The 18951-nt window shown below is 40.6% G+C and overlaps 2 protein-coding genes across 4 annotated transcripts; one reads left to right on the forward strand and one right to left on the reverse strand.

Annotated features, from left to right (window-relative positions):
* Positions 1-1792: 1792 nt before the first annotated feature.
* LOC109485584 lies at positions 1793-9408 on the forward strand. 3 transcript variants are annotated; one of them, XM_019789267.1, is made up of 3 exons: positions 1793-1864; positions 5421-6400; positions 6608-9408. In XM_019789267.1, exons 2-3 carry the CDS (start codon positions 5671-5673, stop codon positions 9271-9273), a joined length of 3396 nt encoding a protein of 1131 aa, XP_019644826.1. In that variant the 5' UTR covers positions 1793-1864; positions 5421-5670; the 3' UTR covers positions 9274-9408. The 3 variants fall into 3 exon arrangements, with proteins under 3 accessions (XP_019644826.1, XP_019644825.1, XP_019644827.1); XM_019789266.1 differs by lacking the exon at positions 1793-1864 and adding an exon at positions 4379-4462; XM_019789268.1 differs by lacking the exon at positions 1793-1864 and adding an exon at positions 4391-4455.
* Positions 9409-10156: 748 nt separating this feature from the next.
* LOC109485558 lies at positions 10157-18545 on the reverse strand. Its single transcript, XM_019789248.1, has 6 exons — positions 18452-18545; positions 16996-17103; positions 15617-15723; positions 14371-14430; positions 13844-13982; positions 10157-12461 (listed from the first exon to the last, which is right to left on the reverse strand). The coding sequence occupies exons 1-6, from the start codon at positions 18543-18545 to the stop codon at positions 12157-12159; spliced, it is 813 nt and encodes a 270-aa protein (XP_019644807.1). The 3' UTR covers positions 10157-12156.
* Between the last annotated feature and the right edge of the window lie 406 nt (positions 18546-18951).

Here is an 18951-nt window from a genome sequence, read left to right on the forward strand (position 1 = left end):
GTAGAATTTAATTTTATAAATTGGATGCTATATCAAGCTTAGAGACCTTCCTATTTCTTGCTATATGAGGTCACATATATAAGCATGTATGTTGCTTTGTGTAAGTTAGCCAGGGAAAATTCCTAGACGGAATAAGCAAGAAAGTATAGTACTGGTAATGTATAAAACGCGAAATTCACAAAAGTCTTTAAAAATATTTCATTGAGGTGTAAGATATTCTTCCAAAACTTGTTTGTGACCCTTTCTTAGCCCCATATAGATAGGACATGTAGGACAAATCATATATAACTAGAGTTCCCCGATCTCATACCTTCGCCAAATGATGTTAATCTTTATGACTGACAAATTATAGATTAGATTGTTCCCCCCTGATTTAAGAAATAGGAACCTAATTTTCATGAATTATATCATTTTATCATAATCTCAACCAAAAGACAGTCTTATATTAACAAACAATGCATTCTAGCATTTCCTAATAAATTATGCAAATGAGGTCCTGATGTGAATAAATTATGTTTAATGATGTTCACCTCAATTTAACTTTCAAATACCACAAGTATGAAATTCTAGGCAGTTATCATTACATAATTATAAACTTTTCTAATTAATTATGCAAATTAAGTCATTATTAACATAATCAATATCTTCCTGTGTTTCTCTCGTTGTCAATTACCAATGTCACAAGCTTCAATTATCCTATCATGGAATGCAGATGATTTATAGAATTTCCCCATAAATTATGCAAATTACATCCATATTTGCATAATTGTCACATAAATATATTAAGCATCACGTAAGCTACCTACATACCAAAAATCACGACGATCCGTCAACTGGTTCTTGAGTTATCCCCTTTTGAATATTTTCAAGAATATATCCCTGCAGTTCCAGAGCAAGCCGCTAGGGGGCCTAAACTCACATCACTTCTTCCCCAGCACAAGAGCTACCTACCACCCAAATTTCATCACCATAGCATGTCTAGATCATGAGATATCAAAACCGGAAGTTCAGCTGCAGTACCATAACAAGCCGCTAGGGGGCCCAAAATCTAATCATTTTGAGGTCTCATCAAGACCTACCCACCTACCAAGTATCAAGACAATCCATTGAGGCCTTCTCAAGTTATCGTACGCGTGTTGACAGACACACACACACATACACGAACGCCCCTGAAAACATAACCTTCTTGGCGAAGGTAAAAATCCGCTGATCTTTTACTTTAATCTATGTCAAGTCATGCCTAATCATCTGTTCTTTATATAAGCGATTTCGGCTTAACAAAATCTCCCAATGATTTCAAACTGTCATTCCTACAATGATGCTATTGTCAACTTACCTACAAGAAATCCATTGCTAGAAACAGGTGGTTGTCAGTTGCAATAAAGATCACTTTACGCTTGCATTGTTTGCGTAGGTTTCACAATTTGCCGTGGTACACGAACATAAGTTTTATCGAAGAAGAATCTACCCCAGAAAAGACGGTTTACCTTGCCCATTTCCTTTCGGTCAATGGAATGTTCCAGAAATACCGGTTAACTACCGGTTAACCCCGCCCAAACGAATGAATCTGTATGAACACAAATGGGACTTACTCTTGCTCTTAAAGTAGGGGCATTAGACACTTTACATGTACCTGTATATTGACCCCGAGGAGCATCATCAAAAGCATCGAGTTACCAATGGTAACTCATTCGTTATAAATAGAGTAGCAGGTAAACATAAAGTCTTTTTTTTACCCCTGCGGGCTAATGGTACATCCCAGGTGAGTCACGTCGGGGACTTCCGCTTTCGAGTCGTCGGCGGTGACAGTGTAGCCAGTCGTGAGCTGAAATGAGATTTTTTTCTGTCCGATTAGAGGTAAAAGGTGAGTTTTACATTTATTATTAAACTGACTACCGATCGTAATCAACGCTTTACCAACAGCGACACAGCTGGCAAAACTGAACTCAAGGCGCGGTCACATTTCCCAACCCGGGGCCCGGGCGGGCAGTCGTTTGGAACGAAAATTATGATATGAGACAGCAAAACACAAAATAAGGTTTGGAAAATTAACCTTGAGCACTATTTGTGTATACTCTTTGTACAAATTGTTTCTTTTTCGTTCACGCAAACAACCCGGCCGGGCCCCGGCTTGGAAATGTGACCGTGGCCTCAGCGGGGGTTGCATGTACTTCTCGTGACAAGGGTTTGTTAGTCTGCCCCCCTCCCCCAGTATTGCGGTTCTAATGATAGAAATTCACCTTGGTTTCACTAACATTTATCCCTGGCTATCATAAATTGTGCAGCTACACCCGGGAACCTTTTCTTTCACAAATTCTAACTGCAGTACTAAGCCATCGGGGACTAATATGAGTAAGTTTTTCGTCTAGCTTTTGTGTCAAATTATTGCATTTTCACACGGTCTTTGTACTTGTTCAGTCGAAAACGAAGGTCTCTCAAGAGCACACGGCGGTCTGTTACTACGGCATTCTTTCCCATTGCTATGCGCGTTCGAAAAGGTATCGGGTTACAAGACGCTGTTTTGGCCTGTTTTGGACTACCCGTAAAATATTTGAAAATAAACAAATGATATTTAGGGGTAAATTTCGTCAAATTAAAATGAAATTATCGTCTTAACGTCCTTTAAATGTTAGCTTTTTATGTTAAATCACTGATTTTTAAAAATTTTGCTCAGAAAGACGATTATTTTCGGGTTTTCGAGCACAAGTCATGTCACGTTTTTAGGCAAACATCGTTCAAACCTGGCTACGTATATTACCCCAGATCCCCGATTTTTATATTTTTCGCAGACTAGGAATAAGATAAAAAATCGTGTTTTAGGGATTTTTTAATTTCTGATTTTAAGTCTAGTTTTTGTCGACATATTGGTGAAAAAATGGCATTTTTTGACATTTTTCTCACTAAATTACCCATAATTCAAAATTGAGGCCATTTTTAAAAAATCCCTAAAACACGATTTTCGGGACAATCGTTACAGTCATTTTGAGCCGTAAATGGGGTATGTTTGACTCTCCATGTTTCCAGGTTTGAACGAGTTTTGGAGACATGTCATATCGCCAGAAATTGTGCATTGTGTTATTCATACTGGCGTAAAGAATCATTACAGTATTCAAGGTCACCCAAGGATACGACAGTAGCTTCGCTACATGTTACATACCCACCAAAAATTATAGCGGACATGTACTGTCCAGGAAACTCTTTGTATCTATAGAAAAGTGTTGTTTTTTTATCTATTGCGAGGCACTCAGGCAGAAGGGCTTGTTTTGCCGCTTTATTGTAAATGACCGCAGGTGACCCCGAAATAGAACGCGGGTTCGATTCGAATTGCCCAGATCGAACACGATCGAACACAGTTCGGATTCTATGAAATGTGGGAACTTTGCAGCCCAGATTTGACCACCGTGGCAGTTGTACTAGTATGTGTCCTTATCTCATCCGCCCGAGGTAGAGTCGGTGGCGCGGTATTCTATACCTTACGCCACATTGCCTTATCTGGGCGATTCGGGTCACATCTTTAGTAGTAGGTCCTAGTACCTAGTGTAACGAGCCATTTCTAGCCCTGTCCCCCACCCCAGGTTTTAGGGAATAAAGAGAGGAGACGAGAAGTGTACTTCTAAAGTGTATTCCAGAGTAGAACATGTGGTAGACTCATCCAGTTTAAAGCGGCACAACACTGTATTAGCCCTATGGGGATTTCTATAGTTAAGGACCCCAAAGTGACTCAGTTCGACTCACTGAAAATCATAGTAGGGTGCACAAGCAAGGTTCAGATTTTTGATATGTTTAAATTCGGGGTATAGTGTACAAAATATTTGAAAATGAGCTTAGATTTGCCGGCTAGTTCTTTTCTCATGCCCTCTTTTATTAGCGCCACTGCGGAGGTCATGGAACTGCAGCTGAGGCACAGTACTAGGCGTGACAAGTATCCAAGCGCAAATCTACGCCGACTGAACACGCACCATAATTCAACTTTTACAGTCTCAAAACTGACGTATTCCTCTAACATTTACCACAGGTTCTATCTCGATGCCATGCACAAAACAATCTCTTCACCCTTCTCTAGTATTGTGCAGCACTACTTTGTGCCCGGACTAGTTTTGCGGGGTTCGCCTATAAATACTGTGTTGTGTGGCCTTAACCCCGCCCAAACGAATGGATCTAAATATAGTATATAAATGACACCATGGGACTTACTCTTGCGCTTAACGTAGGAGCAACAGGCACTATACACAGTATATTGACCCCAACGAGCATCAAAAGCACCAAGTGACCAGTGGCAATTGCAACTCATTCGTTATAAATAGAGTAGCAGGTAAACAAGAAGTCTATTTCTACCCCTGTGGGCTAATGGTACATCCCAGGTGAGTAACGTCGGGACTTCCGCTTTCGAGTCGCCGGCGATGACAGTGTAGCCAGTCGTGAGCTGATATGAGAATTTTTCCTGTCTGATTAGAGGTAAAAGGTGAGTTTTACATATATTATTAAATACTACCGATCGTAATCAACGCTTTACCAACAGCGACACCGCTGACAAAACTGAACTCAGCGGGTCTTACATGTACGTCTTCATAGCAAGAATTTGCTAGTCTGCCCCCCTCCCACACTAGTACGCTACTATTGATAGAAATCCACATTGGTTAGTACTCTTTCAAGTACGCTACTATTGATAGAAATCCACATTGGTTAGTACTCTTTCAAGTACGCTACTATTGATAGAAATCCACATTGGTTAGTACTACTTTCAAGTACGCTACTATTGATAGAAATCCACATTGGTTAGTACTACTTTAAGTACGCTACTATTGATAGAAATCCACATTGGTTTGTACTACTTCAAGTACGCTACTATTGATAGAAATCCACATTGGTTAGTACTACTTGAAGTACCCCTGACAATCATAAAGTGTACAGCTACACCTAAGGACTTCTTCTTTCACAAATACTAACTGCAGTAGCGATCGGGGACTGATTTGTAGTAAGTTTTCGTCTAGCTTTTGTGTCAGTTTATGGCATTTACTCACGACCTCAAACTTGTACAGTGATTGACATGACTTCCGGGGATAATTCTGGACAGTGACAGGCTGTGTGTTTCTGTGCCCACTCAGGCTAACTCTTAAGTATAGGCTGTTTTAGCAGTGTCAAGATAGTTACGTACAACGTAAAGAGCGTTCTGCTATATTAAAAAATCTTTTGTATTTGTGACATATACCCCTTCAACATTTTGTGCAATTATCCCACATCCAGTTCTGACATTTATGGTTCGCACTAGAACAGCGCACATAAGGCACACCTTTCAGTGTGTAAGACATTGTGATAATCATAAAAATATCATCGTGTAATCAATTCAGTTATTGCCTTTTATAATGTACATTTACAGACAACGTTCATCTCTGATTCGTGCAATTCTCATCCTTTCTCAGGTCAATGAACCCAGACGTGTCCAACAGGCAAAGAAGTGCGTACAGTGTGCCTTTCCAGTTCCAATTTAATTCATTTCTATTCAGCACCAACTGTAACTTTATTGGTAACGGAATATTAAGACACTGTGTGATGTGAGGACACTAGTGGAAAAGAAGTTCCAAATCTTACTAGGAACACAGCAAAGACCAAAAAAACAGATTTTAATTATATAAGAAAAAGAAAGACTGCACGTTGGCAAGAGAGTCGAACATGACGGACACTAAGCTGTCTACAGCGGCGGAAGAACTTCAGGAACTAGATTTTATCTTTAAAAGTGGTTCTGATCTGGATGTTGTAGAGAGGGGATACGGACGGAAATTGGTTCACGCTATAAGTGGTCAAAATACGGTTCTGGAGCGCGAAGCTTTAAAAAGTCTGGGAGATGTGTACCTGCATAAAGCAAACAAGAGCACTGGTAAAGCAGAGAATTTTAACAAGGCGTGCTCGTTGTACGCAGAACTCTTACGGTATTACACCAGTCTTGAGGAGAAAGAAGTTGTTCAACATCGCATCAGATATGCTGAGAAACTGGCTCTTCATCACCGTACCGTAAAAGTACCTGTAAGTAATTCAGGCAACAGCACGTCGGCTGTGTGGACGACCCTAAACAAAGTAAAAACCAAGTTTAAAGGGTATGGAACAACCCCCCTGATTAAAGGCTATACAGACTCCTTCGTAAATGGAATTATCGAAAGAAATGAACTTCTGAAGATAGAATCGTTGAAGAGCCTGGGAGATCTGTACCTAGAGAAAGGAAGGGTTGACAAGGACGAGACAGTGTTCAGTAAATCAGCTGGTCTGTACCGAGCGGCGCTGGACCGCTGTGAAGATTCAGGCGGCAGAGAAACACTACAGCACCGCATCAAGTACGCGGAGAACCTGGACCTGGACAGGGCGGAACGAAAATTTGCGGCTGCACTCCAAGCCGTTCATGTTCGAGGTAATTACATGTTCATGTCATAGGCGTACATAATTTATTTCTGCTAGATTACTTCAGATTTGGATTATACAGAATAGCTTTGTATTTTTTTTTTGTTTCCGAAACTTGTAACACGATATAATGTATTTTGTAAAACGCTGCTATTCTAAAAGGTATCGTTATTATAATTATCGTTTCAACTGCCATTTGGTAATAATGCAATTGCAGGTCAACACTGGAAAGAGGTAGAACCTCTATGCAAGTTAAGCGAAGTCTACTTGAAGAGAGGAATGCTGTCAAAAGTCGGAGGAGATTTCACTAAGGCCGCAGCACTCAGCAATGCAGCACTGATCCGAGCAAGAGCAGAAGACCAAGAGGGTATCAAACAATCAATCCAGAAGGTAACCCATTTGTTTGTGAAGCACGTCATAGGTATAGAGAAAACGGTACCCATTGATGATGATGTGGAAAAACACAAGTCGGTGCTGATGGAACACCGTGGTTACGCGGAAAATGAGATTAAAAGAATTGATCAACACGTAGATCCTTTTAATCTTGATAAAGATGACCCAAACATTGGAGATATGGAGAAGAAGAGAGCAGAAGCAATCAAAGCCATGTTTGACACTATTGTGCATCAGCGAAAGACTTTCATAATTGGTCTTGTAGATGAGTGTATAGTGGTAATGGGCCCCCCTCCCTGTAAGTACGCCATGATAGGACTGGGTTCACATGCCACAGGACTGGTAACACCATACTCTGACCTGGAGTTTGCAATTTTGATAGAGAAGGAAACGGAGAGCATTGTGAACTATTTCCACAACCTCACGCATTACCTCCATCTGAAAGTGATCAATCTTGGGGAAACCATTCTCCCGGCCATTGCGATTAAGTCTCTTAATAACTTTGAGTCAGTTAACAAGCTAGATGACTGGTTCTACGACTCTGTAACACCCCGTGGGTTCTCTTTTGACGGTGCAATGCCACATGCATGTAAAACCCCACTAGGCAGAGGCAAAAACTCCCTTCTTATCCGCACACCACGTGACATGGTTAGAGTTCTGGAAGATGACATTTCGCTTTACCGTAAGAAAGGCTACCACCTAGCGACTGTCTTGGGAAATGTTTCATTGATTACCGGAGAGCAGGACTTGGTTGATGAGTATATAGCAATGTGGGATCACAGAATTCAAGAAAATGAGAAGAACGTGGCCAGGCTTCTAGCAAACACTATGTTGACTGAAAATGCTGAAATGTTTGAAAGGCAGAATCCAACGGACAAAATGCTGGATGTAAAGAAAGAAATCTACCGATTTTCCAGCCTTGCGGTGTCTTGTTGGGCACTACTTGCTGGTATACAGCCGACTACAATCTGGGAGACTATTGAGAAGATGCGAAAGGAAGGAGCCATCAGTGATGAGAGCAAACATCACTTGATGGTGCTGGTCAGCATCTCAGCAGAACTGAGGCTACGAACATACATGAACAATCATGGTCAAGTGGAAAACATGTCAGCTTTATCGTCAATGCCAACAACTTCTGGCTTCGAGCAAATATCAAAGAAAGTCTTTTACGTCTCGAATTCAAAACAACTCATGAGGTACTATTACACAGCAATACCGCTAAAGAACTCCTTACAATTTTTGCAAGATGACAGCAGACAATCACTACAATCGATAACTCTATTTGATGATTCCTTAAAGGTACAAACAGAAGTATACCTAAGTCTTTGTGACTACCAAAACTATAAGACATACACGGAGCAAGCATTACACAAAGAGCTACTGAAAAATGGCAAAACAGCTACTAATCTTGACATCGCTAGCTTACTCGTTAAATTGGGGAACGCCTGCTTCCACATTGCCGGTTACAAAGAGGAAGTAATTTATTTGGTACAGGCACTACAAATGTACAAGAGTATCTACGGTGAGAGTACTGCTCATTCTGATATCGCAAAATCACTTAGCAACTTGGGTACCGCCTGGAGTAATCTTGGTAATCACAGTATGGCCATTGACTATTATAAACAGGCATTACGAATGCACATGAACATCTATGGTGACAAGACTGCACCCCGTCACATCGCCGGGTTAACCAACAACATAGGTAACTCATGGAGCGTCCTCGGCGATTACCGAAATGCCGTTAGCTGTCATGAGAAAGCACTGTCGATGATGAGGCTCACCTATGGTGAGAGCACTGTGCATCCTGATATCGCCACGTCACTTAATAACTTGGGTAACGCCTGGATAGACCTTCGTAATAACAGAAAGGCAGTTGTCTATTTTGAACAGTCACTGCAAATGAGGAGAGATATATACGGTGAAAGCACTGCTCATCTTGGCATTGCTTATTCACTTAACAACTTGGGGCTTGCCAGGGATAACCTTGGTGATCATAGAAAGGCCATCAGATGTCATGAGATGTCACTGCAAATGAAGCGGAGCATCTATGGCGAAGGCATTGCACATCTCGACATTGCTTATTCACTCAACAATTTGGGTATCTGCTGGACTAAGCTTAATGACTGCCGTAGAGCCATCAGCTATTATGAGATGTCACTGCAGATGAAGTGGCGTATATATGGTGCGCATACTCCGCATTTCGACATTGCAAACTCACTAAACAACATGGGTATGACCTGGAAACACATTGGTGATCACAGAAAGGCCATTGAATATTTTGAACAGGCACTAGAGATGAGGCGGAGTATTAATGGCAAAGACGCTGTAGATTCTTACATAGCGGAATTACTATACAACTTGGGCAACGCCTGGGGACACATTTGTGACTATAGAAAAGCCATCAGCTATCTTGAACAGGCACGTCAGATGATGATGAGGATTCATGGCAAGAGCAATGCATATCCTGTCACAAATGAAAAAGATGATTAAAAGATAAAATTATGGACATTGCTTTTACCCTTAACCCTTGTCCTGCTGACATTCCTGGCACAATATTTTTCAATAACTTCATGTCTTAATTAGATCATAGACCCCCAATAGGTGGCGTAATGTTGGTGGTCCAGCGAAGACTTCCTGGTATTCGTCCGCGCGGATGGTTATGTGGCCTTTTCGCCTGACCGCCGGGATTGTACGTTCTATATGCGTTATGGGTGTGTTCGGGCCATCGAAGATAGCGATAAACTTATCGCATCGATTTTAATTAAATTCAAATTTTGGAAACATTAGGTTCTGAGCTTCTTCGAGTATTAAGCCGTTACCCTGGGAAAATTCGTTTTTTCCATGCAGCCATGGTTAAAAATGACGAAAAAATGACCCCTTATTTAAAAATGTACTTCGATGTGCCTTATTTACCCCTTGCTAAATTGGGCACACAAAATATCAATCAAGTGTATTGATAAGCGGCACGGCACCCCTTTCCACCAAAAGAGTGAAAAATTCCGACCCGCGTTTAGTACAGAAATGACAGCCCGTCCGGCTGAGGGTGTCAAATTGCTCCGAACACGGAAGGAAACTCCGGTCCGAGACCTTAACGTAGGAGCAACAGGCACTATACATTTACCTGTACATTGAACCCCGACAAGCATCAAAAGCACCAAGTTACCAGTGGTAACTCATCCGTTACACAGCGCACGGGCCGGTCGTTGATCGGTATGACTTAGGGCGTAATGAAGCCTGGATCGAGTCGTTTATTTTGCACGCACTTGGACCCCCCCCCCAAAAAAAAACTGGGGTGTGCCTTAGGGAATGTTTTCATTCGCTAGTTTCTTGAATGTGTATAGTCATAACTAATACATGCTATAGAAGGGTTTAATCTGCAGTACCACTGTCAACCGCACTAAGAAAAGTCACAACTTCGACCGTCATTTTGCCAAATGTCTGCATTATTTAACCTTGAATATGAATCTGTGACCATGTAAAAACCAAGAATAGCAACTGCCACTTACACAGTATATTCCATACTTCATATATCATTTTGATGGTATTTGTGAAAAAAGTTCCGTTACAATATTGATTTTACGATCACAATAGAAACTCTATAACACCTAATTGATTTTTTTTTCATCGTTGGTTTCAGGGGTGAATTCCCACAAGAAACCTAGTGTTACACCTGGAGTCTAGGGTACGCCTAGACCTCTATCAAAAACAACATTACACAGCAAACAAGCCAAGAGAAAAAATACACTCTAAAGTCTCTGCTTTATTCGTTCTAGTCGTCATGACGTCACCATAACACCATATTCACCTTCACCTTGCCTTATCCTCATCTGGATTTTCGGGAACTCTGGTAGCATCCAGCACGAGCCTTTTTCATTCTCATATATCACCTGCACGTACCAAAAAACTACCCGACGTAAGGTAATCTATAACCTAAATACAAAACCAGCTTCGTTCAAGAGATCCATTCGTGTAGATACAGTTACTAGAGGATTCTTTCAACATTGAGAAGTTGGAAGCTGCAAGTCCCGGGCCTAATCTCGAGCTCTCGCGAGACTACGCCTTTCCGTGAACAAGATAGACTCATCTGATAGTCATCGAAAATTTGGTTGTCAGTATCCTTACCCTTCCAACTTGTCACTGTTAAAAAAACAGCTTACAATAAAAAAAAAACATAATCTACAAGATCCGGACCACAATCGACTGCATCAAGAGAAGTCACAACTGAAACCGTCTAATTGCCAATGTCCGTTTTATTTGACCTTAAATGTGACCTTAATCCCCAGCATTATGATGAAAACAGTAATTATAGTGAAATTCAAATTATCAAAAAGACAACATTACAATATTTCAAACAAATATGATATGATATGCTCATTATACACCTAGTTAATACCTAGGAGGTACCTTTAAAGGTAATGATGCTTTTGAGTTGTGCATGTTTAAGTTGTATGTATGTATGTATGTATGTATGTATGTGTGTTTGTGTTTATTGTCGCGTATAAATGTGCATATATGCTGATATATATATAAACATTGCGTGTTCCTCTACTAAGATTATATTCATACAGCCATATATTAGTACAGAAACATTTATTTTAAAGGGATTGAAATATTATAATTTTATATGTTTAAATATGCTTTTCTTACAACCAATTCATGTTAATAATCCACGCCTTTGCATATACGTAAAAATTCCAATTTAAGATAATGCAATTGAGGTATTCTTTGACAAAGGGAAAGTGACTACTAGGCTATTATATAAAATGATATGAAAAATATACAAGCTACAAAGTATACATAGCATGTATGACTATATATTATTAGACAAACACACTATGACACTAAGTAATTTCAAAACGACTGCATGAGAATATACTTTTCATGGTCGAAATACCTTTATCGATTGCGGAGTTTTTAGATACTGCCCTATATGGCCGCAATACATTAATTGTTACATGTCAATGTGTATTTGATTTGTAAAGTCATTAATAGAAATCGCGGTATCATGTATAATAGAACAAGCAATCAGAAAGTGATATCAGAAACTACGTTGAAAAATCACGCGGGATGGTAAATTCCGTTCTGTTCTTCGCAAGCTCCGAAGAGAACTATGTTTCCCGTCTATTTCACAGACAAACGCACACAATTAGGGTAGTGACCTAACGAAACAATGATCGGGAGCCAAACAATTGTGACCGTACAGTGAAAGGTTGAGCCACAAATGACCTGACGAGGGGTAGGGTAGGGAGGAAGGGTCATAGGGTAAAAGGGGTGGAAAAATTAGTATCAGGGTAGGGGTCACATGATTTGTTTGTTCAGCAGACGGGAAACGACATTCCTTTGTTGTTCTGAGGTGGATGGAAGCGATCTACCCTAGTTCTTCTGCAGACCCTGGTACACCGTTGGCCTCAGGTCCTGGTACACCGATGGGTTCAGGTCCAGGTACTCGCCGCTAAGCGGCCTGTCTTCAAGTCCTGGTACGTCTCCGCTGGCTTCAGGTCCTGGTACGTCCCCACTAGCTTCAGGTTCAGGCAATCCACTGGGCGGCTTGGCTAGGGGACGGGGGCGGGGCGGGGGCAAGGGTACCATGGGATAGGTGTAGTAATCGTCAGTTTTAGTTGTAGATCGCTGGGACGCCGTCCTGCCAGGATTCCGTACATCCTCGTACACTTCTTCACCTGAACATTGCCAGATGCAAAAGTGAATATTGTAAAATACACCAGTTAAAGTAGCAGGTGCACGAACGAGATAGCCTGGGTGCCATCATCCGTAGTTTTCGCCCGCTCCCCAATGTCGCTGGCTATCAAGGGGTCTGGACTTGCTGACATTTGTAACGTCTGAAATCTGCATATTCGTTCAGATTTTGAACAAGCGCGCTGATTGGTCCTATCCCTTTTGGGGGGAGGGGGGCGCTCTTCTAGGAAAGGTGTACACATAAATAAGCTAAGCCATTCGATCCTATCTTATATTGTGCTGCTCGTGCTAGCTCAATACGTGACGTCATTACAAATCGTTTCATATTTCATCAAGTCCATAGCCCGTGGTAGCCAGCGACAATAGGGCTGGGGAGCGGGCGAAAATTACAGAGGATGGCACCCAGGCTACGAACCAGACAAATGTTATATGAAAATAGCCAGAGCCAGGTAGCATATGTCACCTACCTTCAGCGATTGGAAAGATCTGGGATACTATATACCTAAAAGGTCTTACCTATCTAGCTGCTTATTAAATAAGCAAATGCTACATTGGTATATCCTATGTTTGTCGCCTATCCATACGTTATTAATTTTAAGTATAGATATAAAACGTTACATTTAGTAGAAATGTGTATTGGAAAATAGTCTTAAATGTAACCTAACACCACAGGGTGTCTGCTACAGCACCAGGTACCATGGTGACAGACATCTGGTCCAGGTCATTGACCTTTTTTCAAAAACTTGATTGTTCATAGGGTACAGGTACATACGTGACTAGTAACAGTATAAGCCATTGACAAATATACAGTAATTACAATTAAGGCCATGGACCTTATTTGTTTGGAGAAGAAGAAACTGAGCAAAAACAATATGTTTTCCTTCCGCGAAGGTAAACAAAAAAATGCTATCCTCTGGCCTCCTAGTTAGACCCCCTTTCCCATAGACGAAATGTTGCCTCTCTATCCCTCGTTTACAGATATTTTCATGGTCACTGATCTGCAGAACTCACCCAACTAGTTCCACCACTCAGAACTTTTAAGCATTCCACAAGGTTCTCCACTAGCTCACACAACTTCACTGTCCAAATTCCTTGTTCGAAATCTTTTTACAGTGACAGTTTCTTTCCCCGTACGGCCAAGCTTTGGAATTCCCTCCCTGACAAGTGTTTCCCACCAACCTACAATCTACAGGCTTTCAAATCAAACGTTGACCGCCATCTCGTGACATTAGCCATGTTTCTCTCATATTTCTAGTTCAATGACGAGAAGTGGTCGTATACTAGGCCTTGCATTGAACTACTCCGTTAAAAAAATAATAATATGGAGCTAGACGAAGAAAAGAGTATCCCATGATTTTGTCCTCACCAGTTCTTGTGCGGTATCCGTGGTTGGTGTGTGTGGTGAGGTCCCTGGGTACCAGTGAGGAGAAGTAGATTCGCAGGTTCTTCCCCAGACCCTTTCTCAAGTTCTGCAGATGGCTGGTCAGGACTATCGACGTCAGGATCTGGACCAATATGGGTTCAAAACGTGTTTCTCTGTTTTTAGACCTGGGACAAAAATGCTGTGTCTAATCTCCAAGCAGATACCACAGTGACAAGTTTGATAACCAAATCAAATTGATATTTGAGTGATAAAAATGTTGTTGATTTGTTATCAACATGTTTTCCTCATTTTTATTTCAAGTAAGGTGGTATTACTCATGTCATCATGACACAAGTACATTGTCTGTCACATTGAAGGTCAAACCTGAAAGTTTATCTTGAATTTGTAAAATTTGTAGTAGAGGGGATTCATTCCTCAAGCTAACCGACATCTCACACACGCAGTCTTCCCTCAGTAACACATTTGGAGCCGCATAGTTCAATAGTTATAGAGTGTAACATTTTACGTACCGTAAAAATAAGGTGACCGACAAACTGTGCTGCTGACGAAAAGTATGTTTTCCACAATCCCTGGTACATGGAAACAAAACAACATGGCTTAAAAGTAAGAACCAGTTGACCAGTATTATGGGTTGTCAAATGCTTTCTCTATTTCATCCACACACATTCTATGGACATACAAGCAAACCTCACCTCACCTCACAAGCAAACACATCAAAACAAAACCTCTGTACACTGGCATAAGGCCATGTTGATTTGATTATATGGATGACATCTGCGCGCGCATGAATGTTCGGCCGTTTCCAAAAAAAGTTTTCAACCACGCTGTAAATTGTACAAAACAGTTCCAAAATGAGCAAAAATACACGGTAAAATATCTAAAAACCATACCAATGTCGTAGAATGCAAAAAAAAAGACGAAAATGTAAAGAAACAAATTTGAAGAGTAGATCATTCAACAAACCATATTCTGTGTCATTTGTTTAACTTTCATGACCACGTAGATTTCGTATTGAAAGCAACTTTTTTATTTTGCCAAACTTTTTTTATTCGCACGCTCGCATCAGTTTTGGGGTTCCCAGAGGATGTCATCCATATAATCAAATCAACATGGCCTAATAAGAAAAGGTGAGCGAGAAGTCCAAACCGCAAGGAGGTAGTTTGAGTCATCTATTTCGACCAAAAAGGTCCCATTTCATTCTGTGCAGAGCATAGGGGTGGTGCCTATCTTTATTTCGGCAGCCCTTGGGCCACACAGTTGTGCAAGCACTTTAACAGCAGGTGGCTAGTCCACTGGATTTTGACCAAACATTTGCATTATATTCAAATTTAAGTTGTTGCTTCTTGGATTTTTTCAGAAAAAAAATGAAGCGACAGGGCGAAATAAAAAAAAATTTTAAAAACAGGCCAAGGCACCCCATGTTGGCCAGAAATGTTGAGATATGAGCCATGAAGTCAACATACCAGACTGGTTTATAATTAAAACTTACAATAGATTTTGAACTTTAAATGACACAAAGTTGCATTGTTACATCAAAAAACTTTAACGACTAGGAAGAAAGGGACTTTCGTAGGGGCCAAACTATGTCTTTCATTGAGCATCTAACGTTAGCAGTTGATTCAGAACCTAAAATCTTTTTTTTTCGAATCGGAAAAAAATGGACAGGGCGACTCCGAGAAGCAACAAATTAAATTGGTGTGGCCTAAAGGCACAAACAAACAAACAAAATACAAAGGGTGTTGCACATGTACTCACCGCTCCGGATTGACCAGCATGATGAGGTATGCTATGTTCAGGCCCAGACCCATGACGTTGAGTGCCCCTTGACCAATCAGCCAAAACCACAGCAAGCACTGGAAATCCTTTGGACAAAAAGAAGCAACATAACTTTTTTTTCAATAATATGTAGTACATGATATCAAAATTCAGAACTGATGGTATAATTTTGAACTAGAAAGGTAACGTTTGCAAGCAAAAACACTAGAATTCCGAGATTTCATACCTCCATGAAATATGATCTTGATATGTAAATGTAAATTTCTTCTTTAATTGTTCAAATGACCTCTGCATTAACATGATATATGCATCGTGATGTATGTTAACTTTTGATTAACTTACAGATGTCCCAAGTATGACATTCTCATCATTCACCATTACGAAATCATAGAATTTTCACAGTAATTATGCAAATTAGGTCATCATTTGCATAATTAGTATCTGTTGAAGTTCCGCCTGCCATAGGTTACATAGTATAATGTAAAACACTGTAATTATAGAATTTCCTCATTAATTATGCAAATAAAGTCCTCATTTGCATAATTTACATTAATTATGTACATCTCTCTCTCAGCTACCTACACACCAAAAATAATGAAAATATGTTGTTCCTGTCTGGACTTATTGGCTTTTAAACATTTCACCAGAAAGTGCCCTGCAGTTCCAGAACAAGCCGCTAGGGGGCCCAGACTCATATGACTTCTTCCCAAGCACGAGAGCTACCGTCCATCAAAATTTCATGACCCTAGCATGTCCAGATCGTGAGATATCAAAACCGGAAGTTGCGCTGCAGTACCAAGGGAAGCCACTAGGGGGACCAAAATCTCATCATTTCCAGTTTTCGTCACACCCTACCAACACACCAAGTATGAAACCCATCCATCCAGGCGTTCTTGAGTTATCTTGTTGACCAACAGACAGACGGACGGACAGATAAACGCAACTGAAAATATAACCTCCATGACACATTTCATGGAGGTAATAATGTCAGCCTTCACATGCCTAAGCCTAACAAACTACTGCTTTGGGTACTATTCTTACTCAAACACATCCATATACATGTACATGGTGACCAGCCCCTCCAACTCTGTACTGCTACATACATGTAATGTAACCCAGCACCACAGGGTGTCTACTACAGCACCAGTTACCATGGTGACAGACGTCTGGTCCAGGTCATTGACCTTATGTGCTTGGAGACTGAGAAACAGAGCCAAAAGCAATATGATTTCCTTCTGGGATGTTAACATAAAAAGAAACCTGGTCCAGGCCATTGACCTTATGTGTTTGGAGAAGAAGAAACAGAGCAGCAAAAACAATTTGTCTTCCTTCTGCGAAGGCAAAAAGTAGAAACTTACCGGACTTGTGCACCAAGAGTACATGGCCAGTATTGCAGACATCACCATGGACAGGAAGTAGGTACTGAGTAGCATGTAAGCCACCACCAGAACTTTCTTCCAGTATTCATCTGGAACAGGCGGAGCATTTATGCTTTTAGTCGACAAGCATCAGGGGTGCAAAAGTATACAGTGCAATTTTACGGAATACAGTACAATCGTATTTGTATACAGTGCACTAGTAAAATTGCACTGTATACTAGTAAAATTGCACTGTATACTAATACGATTGCACTGTATTCCGTAAAATTGCACTGTATTCCGTAAAATTGCACTGTATTCCGTAAAATTGCACTGTATTTCGTAAAAATTGCAGTATTCCGTTAAATTGCCCTGTATTCCGTAAAATTGCACTGTATTCCGTAAAACTGCACTGTATTCCGTAAAATTGAATTGTATTCCGTAAAATTGCACTGTATTCCGTAAAATTGCACTGTATTCCGTAAAATTGCACTGTATTCCGTAAAATTGCACTGTATTCCGTAAAATTGCACTGTATTCCGTTAAATTGCACTGTATTCCGTTAAATTGCACTGTATTCCGTCAAATCGAATTGTATTCCGTTAAATTGCACTGTATTCCGTAAAATTGCAATGTATTCCGTAAAATTGCACTGTATACTCTGAGCATGAAGAAAGAAAATGGAGATGTCAGTCTTCCGAAAAAGTGTTTTGGGTTTCGTCAATGTATTTGAACTGTAGAGGGGATTGCGCGATGTAATTAAATCGGGTATTACACCACTTCCTGAATTCTGCATCCCCAATTCGATATTGTCTTGCCAATTTGATACTGTCTTGTAGCCACCAAAAGATATGCTTGGACTTTATATAAGGGGTTCTTCTAGGCTAGAAAGTAGCTAGCTCCCGACTGATGGGCTCTTATGCCTATCTAGCCTCTAGCAGGCTTCGGAAAGCGGCTTGTACTGAGAGTAGAAATTCGCTGTTTTCTTAGCGCTGACTAACTCCCGTAGCACGTCGCATGTCTATCATGTGGCCAACTTCTACTCTTTCCAGCCGCTTACCAAAGCCTGATAGAGACTACTATAAAGTCATACTTAGGGAAAATATACTATTAGATAAGTTCTTACTAGCATGAAAGTTCATGTGTGTTGGTAGTTGCATGTTTAAAGTTAAAACTTCTGGTCCAACACATAAAAATTATCTCACCTAGAGCTTTCGACCAGTAACTCTGGTCTTCCTCAGTAGACTGACCCAGTGAGGCTTGTCACGTGGCTTCTTTGAAGTGTAACGTCAACACTGGGTCAAAGGTATCTGGTAGACGATGTCGGCCCCCGTCGCGGTCAGTCTACTGAGTCAGTCTACTGAGGAAGACCAGAGTGACTGGTCGAAAGCTCTACTAAGGTGAGAGAATTTTTTTTGCGTTGGACCAAAAGTTTTAACATTAAACAAGTTCTTACTAGGATATCCCACTGTGATCTGTGTCAGAGCTTCCCTCAGTACGTCGTTCTGCAGACCTATACACGTGTACACCGTCAGGCCGAAATCAGCCATTACAACACCTGCAGGAGAAAATAAGGAATTAAAGATGTCACACCTCCGCCAAGCATTTGTATTTCTAATCAAACTTCAGTAAACTTCGCATTAGTGACCACCCATTAAGTATAGAATCCGGCAGGCATAGCCGTACCCCTCTGAAAGATAGAACTTCTGTAATTATTTATATGTTGAAAACGAGATACACTTTCTGCTTGACCGTACATTATATAAAGATGAACGCCAAGAGCTACTCGATACTTTACAATTAGACAAGATATATAAGAAAATGTCAAAGCAGGACATGTTTAACCACTTGATGTCACATAAGAACGAATGTACAGTAGACCAACTATGTAATTATGTTTCCAAATGTTTCAAAAAGAGAGAAGAAAGGGCAAGTAGCAGTAGATGATAGGTAGTT

This window comes from Branchiostoma belcheri, unplaced genomic scaffold, assembly GCF_001625305.1.
Source record: "Branchiostoma belcheri isolate BF01 breed outbred unplaced genomic scaffold, Haploidv18h27 scaffold77, whole genome shotgun sequence".
NCBI classification, from domain to species: domain Eukaryota; kingdom Metazoa; phylum Chordata; class Leptocardii; order Amphioxiformes; family Branchiostomatidae; genus Branchiostoma; species Branchiostoma belcheri.

What these genes read in the sequence shown, in the direction of transcription:
- LOC109485584 (XM_019789267.1), top strand. Translation starts at nt 5,671, where the DNA reads ATGACGGACACTAAGCTGTCTACAGCGGCGGAAGAACTTCAGGAACTA. An exon ending in CCAAGCCGTTCATGTTCGAG is followed by an intron (nt 6,401 to 6,607) that starts GTAATTACATGT and finishes ATGCAATTGCAG; the next exon opens with GTCAACACTGGAAAGAGGTA.
- LOC109485558 (XM_019789248.1), bottom strand. Translation starts at nt 18,545, where the DNA reads ATGGCTGATTTCGGCCTGACGGTGTACACGTGTATAGGTCTGCAGAAC. An exon ending in ATGCTGGTCAATCCGGAGCG is followed by an intron (nt 14,431 to 15,616) that starts GTGAGTACATGT and finishes TCCATGTACCAG; the next exon opens with GGATTGTGGAAAACATACTT. An exon ending in TCGGTCACCTTATTTTTACG is followed by an intron (nt 13,983 to 14,370) that starts GTACGTAAAATG and finishes ATATTGGTCCAG; the next exon opens with ATCCTGACGTCGATAGTCCT.